The sequence below is a fragment of the Microtus ochrogaster genome, chromosome 15 (assembly GCF_000317375.1).
Source record: "Microtus ochrogaster isolate Prairie Vole_2 chromosome 15, MicOch1.0, whole genome shotgun sequence".
NCBI lineage: Eukaryota > Metazoa > Chordata > Mammalia > Rodentia > Cricetidae > Microtus > Microtus ochrogaster.
In genome coordinates, this window is record NC_022017.1 from 22101696 (window position 1) to 22115228 (window position 13533).

The window sequence follows — 13533 nt, forward strand, 5'->3', positions numbered from 1 at the left end:
CGGCTTGGAGAACAGCGTGGGGTAAGGCAGGCTCTGGTTCTCAGCTTAGGCAGTGGTAGATGTGGGCTGGGAAGCAGATGCCACACATGCAGGTGGGGAACTGGGTTGTGTGTGTGGGCGGGGACAACAGCACAGTCTCACCCTTTTTTCATTCCCTCAGAGCTTACTTACCAGGAAGTCCTTAGCTTCAAGCCCCTGGAGCCATCACAGCTACCTGGCACCCATGAGATTGAGCAGTGAGGCTTGAGGGGAGGCCTGAGCCTGCCCCCCTTTCCTCAGCTTTCCAGTTTTCCTCAGGAGGTGCCTCTCAGGCAGCCCTGACCCTTAACCTGGGACCCCTTGCCTTGAGAGAACTCTACCTACATACACGCACGGATGCACGGATGTGTACATATGCCTGCCATCATGTGTTGGAGCCTGGGCAGTTAGCGTTTCTGGGCCCACCTTGGCCCACCCAGGTTCTCCTTGGGACCTCAGTGTGTGGGATCTTAATGGGTTCCTGTCTGGATCTCTTCTGCTCTTGAGAACTCTCTGGACTGGGAGGAAGGCAAATGGGCCACGGCACCTGGAGACTCTGAGGGGCTGGGAGTCCCAGTGGTTGGAGCAGCTCGACCTGGAAGTGAGTGGGTGAAAGCTGAGGCCCCCCTCCAAATGAGTGGCATTCCTTTTGGGGGTGGCAAGGCAGAGGCCATCACTAGATACTGAATCGGAAAAGCTGGCTGCAGCTTTGTGTTTACCTGTGATGTGTGGGCAAGTGGGCAAATGAGCGTACACTCCTGGTGCACACATCAGAGCATATGCAGGCGTGTGCTGGTGCGTATGAATCTGTGAGCACCCGAGGGGTCAGCAGCCATTTCTGGGAGGGCACCTAAGCTGGAGAGACTCTTGCCTCCCCTCCCCCAAGTTCCTGTTGCCTACTGGGTCTTGAGAGCCAGCTGTGAACTAGATTAAAACCCTGAGAGGTGCCAAGATCCATCCAAAAACCTGGAGTTTCGGCTAGAGTGTAGGAGCTGCTACAGGATCCGGAGGCAGAAGGACACACTGCCAGCTGGGAAACGGATGAAGTAGGGGGTGTAATCTCACGGATGCTGGGTGGAGAGCACCCATGGATATGAACTTGGACACTCTTGCCCCTGGACCTTGAGTCAAAGCTGACGTTTGTTTGTCCACATTCTACCTCCCCCTACCCTTGCAGCTCTACAGCTGGTCTGGGGTGCTGTGGTCTGTGAGTCATCCCTTATCTGCCCTCTCCCCGGAGAGGAGCTGCCCAAGTGATTTTTGAGGTAGGACCCTGTTTGAAGACACACTGGGGTGTGGCTCCTCCCTGAGGAGATGATGATCTCTTGCTGTCAGGGACCAGGGGTCTCTGGATGTCAAGTGCCTGCACCAAGAGTGCACAATAAAGGGGCTTCCTTCTGGCTCTTATTTGTGTGGAAGGTTCCAGACCCCATTGCTTCTACTACTCCCGTTGCCTGGAGGGGTGGTTGGATCTTGTGCTTGGCCCACTTGCAGCTAGCCCCACAGACTTGGCACATGTTGCACTCCCTTGACCACTCAGTGAGAGCAGTGGCCATTTCTGGCACCATCACAGCTCCGTAGAGAGGTCAAGAACCCAGGAGACCAGTGCAGGATAAGACCCACAGGCTAAAAGGGGAAAATGGTGTGATAGCCATCACACATTGGTCCCTGCTGTTTTATGTACATTGGAATTCAGTGGACAGGCTTGACTCCTTGCTCAGTGATGGGGTTGGCTCTGGGGTGGGGTGGTGGGGAGGGATTGTCTCTGGAATAAAGGCCAGTTCTTCCTCAGGGATTGGACAGGATATGGGGAATAGCTGTCCTTTCCTTCCTGGCTAAGGCAAAAAGGTTACTTTACTTTAGCCCAGGACACAGCCAGCACATGTATCAGGCCTGTGTCCTGAATCTTGGACCTCCAGAAGCCTTAGCCTGGCAGCTGGTCCAGGAGGAAAGCTAGCAGACCAGAGCCAAGCTGGTGTTGGGGGATCAGGAGTGTGAGTGGAACCAGATACAAGGCCCTAGTTCCCAAGCCTGGTCTGAATTGGTCCCCTACAGAATAAAGGGGGAAACTGGGGAGTTTGTTGGAGGATGTGGGTGGGTGGTCAGAGGCCTCCCAGCAGGCACAGGATACAGGCAGATGTGGTCTGAGTGGCCCAGAGCTTCCCTGCCCGCTCTTGTCTGCTTGCGAATGTGCCACATCACCAGCGGCTGCCCAGGTGTAAAGCTGCCCTGGCTGGCCTTGAGCTGCTGATTCACGGCAGCAGGCAGGCAGGCATGGAGGGAGGGGAAGAGAATTCTGCGGGATCTTGTTACTACTCATCAACCCAGTGGGATCCTGGAATGGACTCTGGTCACCAGGCTGGGGGAAGGATGGTTGCTTTATCCTCCCGGTTCATCTGGTTCAGGACTTGGCCAAATCCCAGAGAAGAAGCTCACATGGAGGCATCAAGCTGAAAGTCCACATAGGATCCCCTCTTTTTTTCTGGGGGCAGGCACACACTTTAGCTTATTCTGATTTGAAGGCCAAACTGGATAGCAGGTGAGGTAGATACAGGGGCCAGTCCTATTCAGTACTTAAAGCAGGCACTCCACATACCAGGTGGGGGCCAAGGCGGGGGACAGAGGGGCAAAGGGGCCCTAGAAGAGTCTATATGATCAATCCCTCTGGTTCCTAGATTAGGAAATGAAGAGCCAGTGCTCACAATGGGGTTGGGAATGCAACCTGAGATGTCTGGGAGACAGAACCAAATACCTCCTCCATAGAGAAGAATGAATCAGCCCCAGGGCGGGGCATCCTTGGGAAAGAAGAGTTAAGCCAGGAACAGGAAAACAATTGGGTTGGGTGTGATTGGTAAGTGGGCAGGTGGACCTGACCTGGGGCTGGCATAGAAGTTGGTGAACTTAAGTTGCTAGAATGGGCCCAACGTTCTGAAAGATCAGGAACGGTTGGAATTCTGAGAAGCACCTGCTAAGACCCCAGGGCCGAGAAGTCTATTGAGGATAGAGCCTGGCCAGGGTGTTTCAGCAACACCTCCCGCCCCAGGTCCGGAGTGAGCTATGGGGCAATTCCCCCCCCCTCCCTTTCCAAGCCTTCGGCCCAACCCCGGAGGCCTCCTCGGGTTTCCGCAGGGGCCGGAGGGCAGAGGGGGGTGTCACGTGCTCAGGGCTCAAGGGCCCGGTTGGTCAGTGGGCCGGGAGGGACCACTTTGCCGGCCAGAGACAAGGGTCGGGTGGGAGCTGGCGGTTACAGAGAGTTCAGGGTGGCTACCCCAAGAGAAGAGTCTGTAAGGGAAAGTCCCACAGGCAGGCGGGCCGGCGGCGCGGAGTCCTCCCGGTGCTACGCAGTGACCCGGGGCGCGCGGGCGGAGCCCCTGATCCTGGGTCCGGTCCTGGGGCGCAGTGCTCCGGCCGGGGATGAGCTCCCCGCCACCCGCCCGCAAGGGCTTTTACCGCCAGGAGGTGACCAAAACGGCCTGGGAGGTGCGCGCCGTGTACCAGGACCTGCAGCCCGTGGGCTCTGGTGCCTATGGTGCAGTGTGGTGAGCGTTCGCAGGACGGGGTGGCAGGCAGGGCAGGCGGCTGCTGGCGATTACGGGGCGGGTTCTCTAGCCAAGCTGTCCGCCCCGCAGTTCTGCAATAGACAGCCGCACTGGTAACAAGGTGGCCATCAAGAAGTTGTACCGGCCCTTCCAGTCGGAGCTGTTTGCCAAGCGCGCCTACAGAGAGCTGCGCCTCCTCAAACACATGCGCCACGAGAACGTGAGTCCAACGCCCGTCCCAGAAGCGGACACTGTGCACTGGCCACCTCTCATCCTGCCCTCTCCTGCAAATCCTGCCCACTGCCTCAGCTTCCTGGGGCCTGGTACCTCCTTCCTACTTAGCCTCCTGCTTGAGTAAGCTAACGGCAGCTTCCAGGAAGGAAGTGGAGGCATCCCAGACCTCCATCGGGGCGACACTACAAGTTTTCAGCCTCTGCTTCAGTGACTTGGTTTCACTTTTGGTCCACCTGTATGTACTTTCTCAGCCCAGGCAGTGGTCAGGGTATGTTCTAGGCCTAAGGGCTCCTCAGGGCTCACTCCAAACCCTGTCTTGTTTCAGGCTGGTAGGAAAGAGGGTTTTCCTGGAAAAGCATCTCTTCCCCACCCTAGGTCTTCTTTTGCCTACATCCTGAGTCTTCTATTCCAGGCGGGCAGGTCGCTAGAACTATTCACCCTGGCTCTGTCATCCGAAAGCCTCCAGTCTCTGTGGATACAGGGCTTAAAAGGAGCAGAGCGTTACTGCCACCATTGTGGGTGTGTATTTCTTCCCTCAGGCAAAGCATCTCAATTCCAATCCTACCTGCCCGTGGTAGGATGCTGCACGTGGCTGCCCCAGTGCCTCTCATATAGACATTGCTGGCTATCAGAATCCTTCTATCTGCCAGAGAGCTTTTTCTTCTTATCTTCCTGAGGCTGTGAGTTCTACTCCCCATCTGGACTGTTGTGCTAGTCTTGTTTTAACCTCCTGGGTCATCAGTCAATAGCTCCATGGAACAATGAACTCCCTGTGGCTAACAGCAAACTGACCCCCACTGCTTCACCACTACCACTCTTGGCTGACATGGTGGGTCTTTATTTCTTTTCTTTGTGAAGCCTGCTTACACTGAACGCCAGCCCAGCTGTGTCTGCTTTCCCACTTCCCTGTAAACCCGTGAACAGTAAAACAAGCAAACAAAAAACAGTAAAAGGCTTTGTTCTCATGGGTGCAGCCCCCACCCCCTGTCCTCAGAGCCCCCACTCCCACTTTTTCACCCACCTACCCTTCACCCTTCTCCAGCCAAGGGTTGTGGGCTTCTTCATTCTGCCTTGCCAAGGGTCTTCCACCCAGCTTTGCTCCTGCCCTCACCTGGGTGTGCTAGCCTTCAGGATGACCCAACACCTTCTGGGAGGCTGCGGTTGTAGCTACCTCCTCATGGAAACTCAAGTTTGGACAGGCTGTATGCCCCACTCACCAGAGACGAGGCTGCCATAGATCTAGCCCTAACCTATCCCCCTCCTTCTCAAGCTCTGGTCCTTGGCTGTGGGTCACATTCTACACCATTAAAGTGCAGAAGAAGTTTTATTCCTTTGATGGACTTCCCTTGACCTCTAGGACACTATTCCCTATCTGTTCTGCAGAATGGGCTAAGTTCTCAGGTCACATCTGTGGTTTGTCTGCCCCCAGGCCTTTCCTATCCTTGATCTTCCTTCCAACTTTGGCCATGATCTAAGTGTTCACTCATCTGCCCTTTACTCTCTGTCTATTCTTGCCTCATTCTCTCTATCCTTTCATTGAACTCAGAGGACATATTCAATATTATATCTATTTTTTTTCCACTTGGCTTTTTGAGACAGGGTTTCTCTGTGTATCCGCTCTGGCTGTCTTGGAACTTGCTTTGTAGACTAGACTGGCCTCAAATTCACAGAGATCTGCCTGCCTCTGCCTCCCAACTGCTGGGATTGCCGGTGTGCACAACCACTGCCTGGCCCCTCAGCGTTACATTTTTGTTTAAATCCTTCCTTCCACAGCAGCTCTGTGGATCAAATCCAAATCTTCCTCTGGGATGTGAGTTTGGGGCCCTCCTTCGGCTTCCTCTCTCCTCCTTGGTTCCTCTTCGGCCTGGGCTTCAGCCACTTGGACTCCCTCTCTGTTCCTTACTCTGGAGGTGTTTCGCTCCTGCTTTGGCCATCAGGCATCCTGCCTCTCTTTGCTCTTTTACGCATCCCTTCTGATACATGGATATGCAGCCCTCCTCAGGGAAGCCTCCCTTGACCCTAAAGCTCCTGTCCCCCAACCAAGTCCTGGAAAACCAATGTCACACTGTCCATCTGTTGTCCAACTCCCTCAACCAGAAGCTGTGTTTAAACTGGTGCTTCCCCTTGGCCTAGACAGCCAGGGGATGGCCCCAGGAAGGACTTATCAGGTGTTCGTGCCTCTCAAGGGACTTTCCCCACTTTGGTCTTGGGTCTGCTTCATTGGGGGAGAAAAGAAGCGGGGAGGGAAGACTAAGGGGTTGGATTGCTCAGAAGCCTGGAGTCAACCCAGACTTGAGACTGCCCCTCCCCCCAGAGTATCCCGGCTGTCAGCATCCAAAAATAGCCTGTGTCTGTGGGCAAATGTACCAGGGTGGGGGCTGAGCTGACAGTGGGCACAGTGGAGGTGACGAGGGTAGTTATAGGAGGGCTTTCTACCAGGAGTACAGTGCCACCCTGGGTGCGTACTGAGTCCTTGCGTCTGCCATTTGCTCTCCATCCTGTCTGACCCTTGTTCCCCAGGTGATTGGCCTCCTGGATGTGTTCACTCCTGATGAGACTCTGGATGACTTCACAGACTTGTGAGTGCTGGCCTGGCCTGGCTCAGGGTGGGAGGGACCTAGGTGGCTCCTAGGTGTCAGTTTAAGGTTCTGGGTCAGGTCGGGGGCCTTCTCCCGTAGTCCAAGTGAGGGATAGGGTGCACACTGCCCACCCACTCCTCTTACCAGAGTCTACTTCACACTCCTGCATGCTCCTGGGAGCTATGAACCCTGCCATGCCCTGGTAGCACCATGGCTCTTTCTTCTTCCAAGCTTGGTACTTAGACCCGCACATTGCCTCAAGTTTGAACCTTGGATAGGATGTTTGTGTTCAAGACCCTGGCACCCAGTATGTGGCCCCAAATCTGAACTATTGCTGCCTTTTACTGGCAGATAGGGCCTGTCCTATCCTATGGTTGGTCATTCCTGGACTCATACTGTAATCAACTAGAGGGCTGGAGTGGGTGCAGGCTCTTCACTGCTGACTGGCAAAGCTCAAGATATACTATGGCCCCATTGTCCCCTGGGGTGGATGATGTCTTTCTCCTTTGTCTATCCCTCCAACCACCTGAACATCCAACCTTGCAGCCCCAACTCCTGCCCCAGATTCTTGATTACCCTGTGTGTGGCAGGAGGAACCTGAATAGCTTTTGGGTACTGGCTTCAGGTTCTAAGCATGCTGGAGGCCTTCTTTCCATGGCCCAAGTGAAGGCTGAGATGCCTACTGCCCACTGGCTCCTCACCACACTCCCATATACTATAGGTTCTCCTGGATACTGACATGCCCTAGTAGAACCAAACCTTTTCTTCCTTTTATGCCTGGCATTTGGGTCCTCACAGTGCCTGAGGCATCAATACAACTAAATGATCTGAAGTGCCAGCTCCAGGTGCAGCCCTAGCTGCTCACCTGGCATATGATGCTGTTCAGTCAGGAATTTTAAAACCCTGAGGCAGAGTGTGGTGGCACACACTTGTAATCTCAGGGAGATGGAGGTAGGAGGACCAGACGTTTGAGGCCATTTTAGGCTGCATGAGACCCTGTCTCAAACAAAACAAACAAACAAACAAACAAACAAAAACATAAAACCACAAGCTAAGGGCTGGAGAGATGGCTCAGTGGTTAAAAGCATTGGCTGTTCTTCCAGAGGACTGGCATTTGATTCCCAGAACCTACATGGTAGCTCACAACTGTCTATAATTCAAGTCCCAGAAGAGATGACACCCTCTTTTGGCTTCCACAAGCACTGCACACACGTGGTGCACAAATATACACGGAGATAAAACATCCAGACTTGTAAAAAATAAACTGAAAACAAAACAAGACCAAATGTGGGGATGAAGGTCTTTAATTCCAGCTCTTAGGAGGCAGAGGCAGGGGCAGGGCAGGGGCAGGGCTGTCTGTGTGTCTGAGGTCATCCTGGTCTGCACAGTGAGTTCTGGGCCAGAAAGGACTGCAAAGTGAGACCTTCCCTCAAAAACAAAGTCCCCCTAAACCCTGCCTGCCATTTTGGAAAGTGGGGATATGAGCGTGCATCGAGATGGTGTAATTGCCCAAGATAGGTGTGGACAGAAAGTAGGAGCCTTGCAGGGCATGGTGGGATTGAAGCATCACAGTATGGTAGGACCCCAAAGATAGTGAGGGATGGGTGCTACAGAGTAATACTGTAGTGGCTTCTGCTGGGATGGGGTGTGGCAAGGTGTGAACTGGGCCCAGTGGGTGTTAGCTTAGGTCTAGGGACTAGCCCTGCATTGGCTGCATCCCTTGTTTCCACAGCTACCTGGTTATGCCGTTCATGGGCACTGATCTGGGCAAGCTGATGAAGCATGAGACTCTGAGTGAAGACAGAATCCAGTTTCTTGTGTATCAGATGCTGAAGGGGCTGAAGGTAAGTTGAGGTGGCCGTAGGGAGGTGGACAGAGCTTCCTGGCTGGGCAGGGTAGAGCTGTGAGGCTTGGGGCACCCGCTGAGCTGACGGCTGAACTCCCTCTCTCCCACAGTATATCCACGCTGCTGGTGTCATCCACAGAGTGAGTCTTGGTGGGGCTGGGAGATTACCCGTCTGCTCCTCCCCACCTATGTAAACAGAACTGCTCAAACTCAGCTTCCATTGCTAACTCATAAAAAGGCAAAATAGAAGTATGGTGGGAATGCATATAATTAGTCCCCAGTTGAAAGCCTGCTCTGGGGACCCCAGCCCTCTGCCCTCCCTCAAAAGGGTCAGGCCTGTTTTGGTGGCCCTAGGAAAGTGCTGCCTGGGCCTTGCTCTGGCAGGGTAGTCACAGCGGCTGTCTTTCTTTCCTCAGGATTTGAAGCCTGGCAACCTGGCTGTGAATGAAGACTGTGAGCTGAAGGTGTCACTGGGTGGGGAAAGTGACCAAGATGGGGGTGGGAGCCCCTTCTGTCACCCTACTGGCCTTCTTGACCTTTATCCCAGGAAAAGGAACAGACCTCAGGCATCTGGGGCTGAGCAGTGAATGGGTCCTTGGGGTCAGGTACCTGCTTTAGGTAAAGAGTGGCTAACATCCCTAGTCACCCAGGGCAGGAGTTTGGAGGCTCCTAAAAGTGATCAGGGGATGGCAAAGTAGAGAAAAATCCTTAGCATGCTCCTGAGGTGGGTAGGGCCAGGTGAACTGACCTCAGGGAGAAGCCTGGGAAAACCAAGACCAAAGCGGACAAAAGCTCCAGTGTGGAGACTTCAAGCCCAGCTTCTTAGAGTCTTCTGGACCACATTTGGCCCGTCCTCAGTGTCTTAGTTCCACCTCCGATACTTCTTTAGATCCTAGACTTTGGCCTAGCCAGACAGGCAGACAGTGAGATGACGGGATATGTGGTGACCCGGTGGTACCGGGCACCAGAGGTCATCTTGAATTGGATGCGCTACACACAGACAGGTAAGAAAGAGGCTATCCGAAGATCCCAGCGCACACTCACCACCTGCATTTACCCATTCACTTTTATTTGTTTCTGTAGTGTGTGGGATGGAACAGAGAGTCTTATTCATGCTAGGCAAGTGCTCTATCATTGCGATACACCTCGGTTCAGCCCTTCCTTCATCATCATCATCATCATCATCATCATCATCATTATTTTATACTTTTTGGGTTTTTTTTTTTTGATTTTGAGATACAGTCTCACTGTATAGCTCTGGCTATTCCTGGAGCTCCCAATGTAGACCAGGTTGGCCTTGAATCCACAGAGATCCACCTGTTTCTGCCCCTCAAGTGCTGGAATTAAAGACATGTTTCACCCTTCTCCATTTTTAAAAATTGTATGTGTATAAGTACTTATCTACGTGTGTACTTGGTGAGTGCAGAGGCCAGAAGATGGCATTGGATCCTCTAGAACTGGAGTCATGGAGAGTTGTGAGCTGCCATGGGGTTACTGCAACCAAACCAAGGATTTCTGGAGGAGCAGCCAGCGCTCTTAACTGATTAGCCTCTCTCCAGCCCCCTTCCTCATTTCTTGATAGGGAGCTTTTTGTAGGCACTACCTCCAGGAGGCTCCTGAGCTGGGGTGGAGCTCTGCTACTCTCCTCAGTGACTCTCTGTGCTCCGTGCCTGTGTATACCCCTCCTGGTCATGTATATTTGTTTTCCATATATGGTCTCTTGCATGTCCTCTTCTCTTGACTCTCGTGAATATGAATGCTATGCTTGTCTGTGGGGCACTGATGTGTATCTCAGTGGACATTTGGTCTGTCGGCTGCATCATGGCGGAGATGATTACAGGGAAGATTCTGTTCAAAGGCAGTGACCGTATCCTTCTATGCAGAGCATCATGGGACTTCAGCCCAGGTGTGGGTGCTGGGTGGGCCACCTTCTGCCCTTGCACTGTGTTCCTGACCTTGGTACAGACCTGGACCAGCTGAAGGAGATTATGAAGGTCACAGGGACACCCCCTCCTGAGTTTGTACAGAAGTTACAGAGTGCTGAGGTCAGTGGGAAGCTGGGTGGTGAGCTGGACTTGGGTTTGGGAGCTGGCCTATCACTCTTCCCCTGACCCCCATAGGCCAAGAACTACATGGAAGGCCTTCCTGAGCTGGAAAAAAAGGATTTTGCCTCTGTCCTGACCAACGCAAGCCCTCAGGGTAGGGCTGGCTGGGTGAAGATCTTAGGCTTTTAGGTATGTCCTATTCCGTGGCTTGGCCTCATTTGCTCTCCCCACAGCTGTGAACCTTCTAGAAAAGATGCTGGTGCTGGACTCAGAACAGCGGGTGACGGCAGCTGAGGCACTGGCCCATCCGTACTTTGAGTCCCTGCAGGATACCGAGGATGAGTCCAAGGCCCAGAAATATGATGACTCCTTTGATGACGTGGACCGCACCCTTGAGGAGTGGAAGCGTGAGTGCAGGCTCTACACAATGTCTGGCTTTGGACCCTGTGTGCCTGTGCGGATGAGCCTCTGTCCCCCGGATTGCACATGAGATAAAAGGTTGGGAGGTCAAAGGGCATTGTGGGACAGTACAGCTTGGCCAGGCTGACTTCTGGCTAGAGCAGAAGGCAGTGGGAAAGAGTGTCCCTATGGCAGCGCCTTCAAAGGCTGGCACATGATGGGTCCCGAGAATGGTGGAGCATCTGTGTGCTCAGGACAGCAATACCCTTGGCATCTACTGATTCCCTGTCCTCTCCCCTGCCCGTGCTGCCCAGCACCCTCATGTCTAGACCACACTGGAGTCCTCTCCACCAAACACTTATCCTTATGACTTCCTCCTCACCCCTTTGAATTTATCCTTACTCCTGAAACAACTACATCTTTCTCATATTCTGGCCATGGGGGACAGTCTATTCCCATGCAGTCCCAAGGCCTAGGCTTTTCCTCACATCTTCAGCCCCAGATCCATCCATGGCCGTGTGTTGAACCTGCAGGTTCTGAACAGGCTGTCCTCTTACATTGAGGACCCTTACTACATCTTTGAGAACTGGCCTTAGGCTGCCCACTGGCCCATGAGCCGGAACTAGCGTCTGGTGTCTGCTCCAAATTGGCAGTCTGAAGACACGTCTACCGGGACATGCTGGCCCTTGTCCTGCCTGCTTTAGTTCCCAGGCCATGTTCTTTTTTGGTTTTTTGAGACAGGGTTTCTTTTTATAACAGCCGTGGCTGTGGCTGTCCTGAAACTCACTCCATAGACCAGGCTAGCCTCAAACTCACAGAGATCCACCTGCCTCTGCCTCCCAAGGGCTGGGATTAAAGGTGTGTGCCACCATCACCTGGCTTCAGGCCATGTTCTTGCACCTTGATGTGGGAAAGACTGGATGGGTTAAAGTTATCAAATCATGCCCTGCAAGGTTCTTCTGCAATCCTAGCAGGCATTCTTCCCTTCTGTGTTGTCATATGTTTGTGAATTTGGTTCTTTGTGATGAAACCCTTCTGCTGCTAATCAAAACAACTCCCTTAACCACAGGCCACAGATCTGATCTGTGGTCTCCACCTACACACTGTGCCTGGGCGCTTTTGCTTTTACCATAGACCACAGAGGACATACAACTAAGTCTGTGGACAGGAACACAAGCTTCCTTCCTTTTTTTTTTTTTTTTTTCTGAACATAAGCTCTCATCACCTGTTTTCCTGGAAATGTATCTTTATAGAAGTTTTCACACAAAGTAATGCCCCACCCTACCCTTCCCCTCCTTTTCCCTCCCTCCCCTCCACACCTTACCCCTTTCCCCGCCCCCAGAGTTTCTCTGTAACAGCCCCAGGTTGTTCTGGATCTCTCTCTGCAAACCAGGCTAACCTCACAGAGATCCACCTGCTTCTGCCTCCTGAATTCTGGGATTAAAGGTGTGCGCTGCCACCCCTGCCCAGCTCACACTAAATGTTTTTAAGGGGATTGGCCCATTTAGGATTAAAAATCCATGGGGTGCTAGCTTCTCCCCTTAGGTGAATGTTGGACTAACTTCTTGGCTTTTTTTTTTTTTTTTTTGGTTTTTTGAGACAGGGTTTCTCTGGAGCTTTGGAGCTTGTCCTGGAACTAGCTCTTGTAGACCAGGCTGGCCTCAAACTCACAGAGATCTGCCCGCCTCTGCCTCCTGATTGGTAGGATTATAAGGTGTGCGCCACCACCGCCCAGCTTGGACTAACTTCTTTATCATCTGCTTCTCCTCATTTTCTGCAGGTGTTACTTACAAGGAAGTGCTCAGCTTCAAGCCTCCCAGGCAGCTAGGAGCCAGAGTCCCAAAGGAGACAGCTCTATGAAGACCTTTGGATAGTTTGGGGCATCCTGAGGAGCCCAGCTGGGAGCCTCACAGGCACCTTGGCTCCCCTTCCCTGGAAGAAGAATCCTGGTTAGCACTCTGACAGTTCCTGGGGCTTGTATCCCAAGTCATCCACTTGGAGAGACTGAGTAGACCCTCGAATCCTGGACCCTCCATCTCCAAACCTGCTCCTCTGCTTCTGGGTGCCCCGGATGACCCTGGAAGAACGTCTAAGCTCTTTGTCCAAGACCCCCGCCCAAAACGGAACTAGCCTTTAAATTTTGGAGTTGTGCTCCCTTCACCAGTGACAAGGTCTCAGGTCTGGCAGAGCTTAGTGCTATTCCCTGAGCTCTGCTTTCTCTGGACAGTGTCAAGGCCAACTCCCAAGAAGGAAGGAGATAGAGGTTTTGGGGACACTGACTCAGGGATATCATCTCTCCTGTGATGGGGGTGGATTCTCTTACGCCCTTAGCTTGGAATGTAAACCAGTCATTTTGTGTGCTTAAGTGGCTGGGTGCAAATAAACCCTTTTGTAGATCTCCCATTCTGACTGTGTGGCCCAATGTCTGAGCTCCGACCATTTCTCTGAGCTGCTAGTCTGTGCACAAAAAGAGGCAGCCTGAGCTCCCTGCACTCCACCTAGTAGAGGTGCCATGCCCCTGACTCTTCCCAGGTCAAAGTGCCATGCCGGTGCCACCTAGTCCTTGCCAGTGGTCCTCAAGCCATCACATTAGGGCTTGGTCCCCTCCCTTCGTCAGTAACTATACTCTAATTAAGGCTTAGAGTCTGAGCAGGGTTCTATGGAGCCTGATGCAAGGTGTAAGGGCAGATAATGGGGACGATGATGCTAGAACCAAGACAGATGGTCCTTTCTTTCTGACTGAGAGTGCAACTTTTTTTTGTTTTGTTTTTTTCAAGACAGAGTTTCTCTGTGTAATAGTCCTAGCTCTATAGAGCAAGCTGGCCTTGAACTCACAGAGATCTCTGCCTCCCAACTGCAAGTGCTGGGATTAT

At 52.8% G+C, this 13533-nt stretch overlaps 2 protein-coding genes across 4 annotated transcripts in view; both read left to right on the plus strand.

Moving 5' to 3' along the window:
• Positions 1–1414, plus strand: part of Mapk11 (mitogen-activated protein kinase 11) — a 7486-nt gene extending 6072 nt beyond the window's left edge. For both annotated transcript variants that reach the window (XM_026782808.1, XM_005354360.2), the window contains exon 12: positions 161–1414. In XM_026782808.1, coding sequence (XP_026638609.1) covers positions 161–240 — 80 coding nt within the window. In that variant the 3' untranslated portion in view covers positions 241–1414. The remainder of the gene's footprint in view (positions 1–160) is intronic.
• A 1830-nt stretch (positions 1415–3244) lies between these two features.
• Positions 3245–13057, plus strand: Mapk12 (mitogen-activated protein kinase 12). Of its 2 annotated transcripts, XM_005354362.2 has the most exons (12): positions 3245–3557; positions 3648–3777; positions 6312–6370; positions 8103–8214; positions 8327–8356; positions 8633–8680; positions 9106–9220; positions 10012–10083; positions 10182–10261; positions 10337–10415; positions 10495–10668; positions 12441–13057. In XM_005354362.2, the coding sequence occupies exons 1-12, from the start codon at positions 3433–3435 to the stop codon at positions 12518–12520; spliced, it is 1104 nt and encodes a 367-aa protein (XP_005354419.1). In that variant the 5' UTR covers positions 3245–3432; the 3' UTR covers positions 12521–13057. The 2 variants fall into 2 exon arrangements, with proteins under 2 accessions (XP_005354419.1, XP_005354420.1); XM_005354363.2 differs by lacking the exon at positions 8327–8356.
• Positions 13058–13533: the final 476 nt, after the last annotated feature.

Bases quoted from the DNA above. Each gene is read 5' to 3' on its own strand.
- Mapk12 (XM_005354362.2), top strand. From the start codon at position 3,433: ATGAGCTCCCCGCCACCCGCCCGCAAGGGCTTTTACCGCCAGGAGGTG. The intron at 8,215-8,326 runs GTAAGTTGAGGT...TCTCTCCCACAG, and splicing joins AGATGCTGAAGGGGCTGAAG to TATATCCACGCTGCTGGTGT. The intron at 8,357-8,632 runs GTGAGTCTTGGT...TTCTTTCCTCAG, and splicing joins CTGCTGGTGTCATCCACAGA to GATTTGAAGCCTGGCAACCT.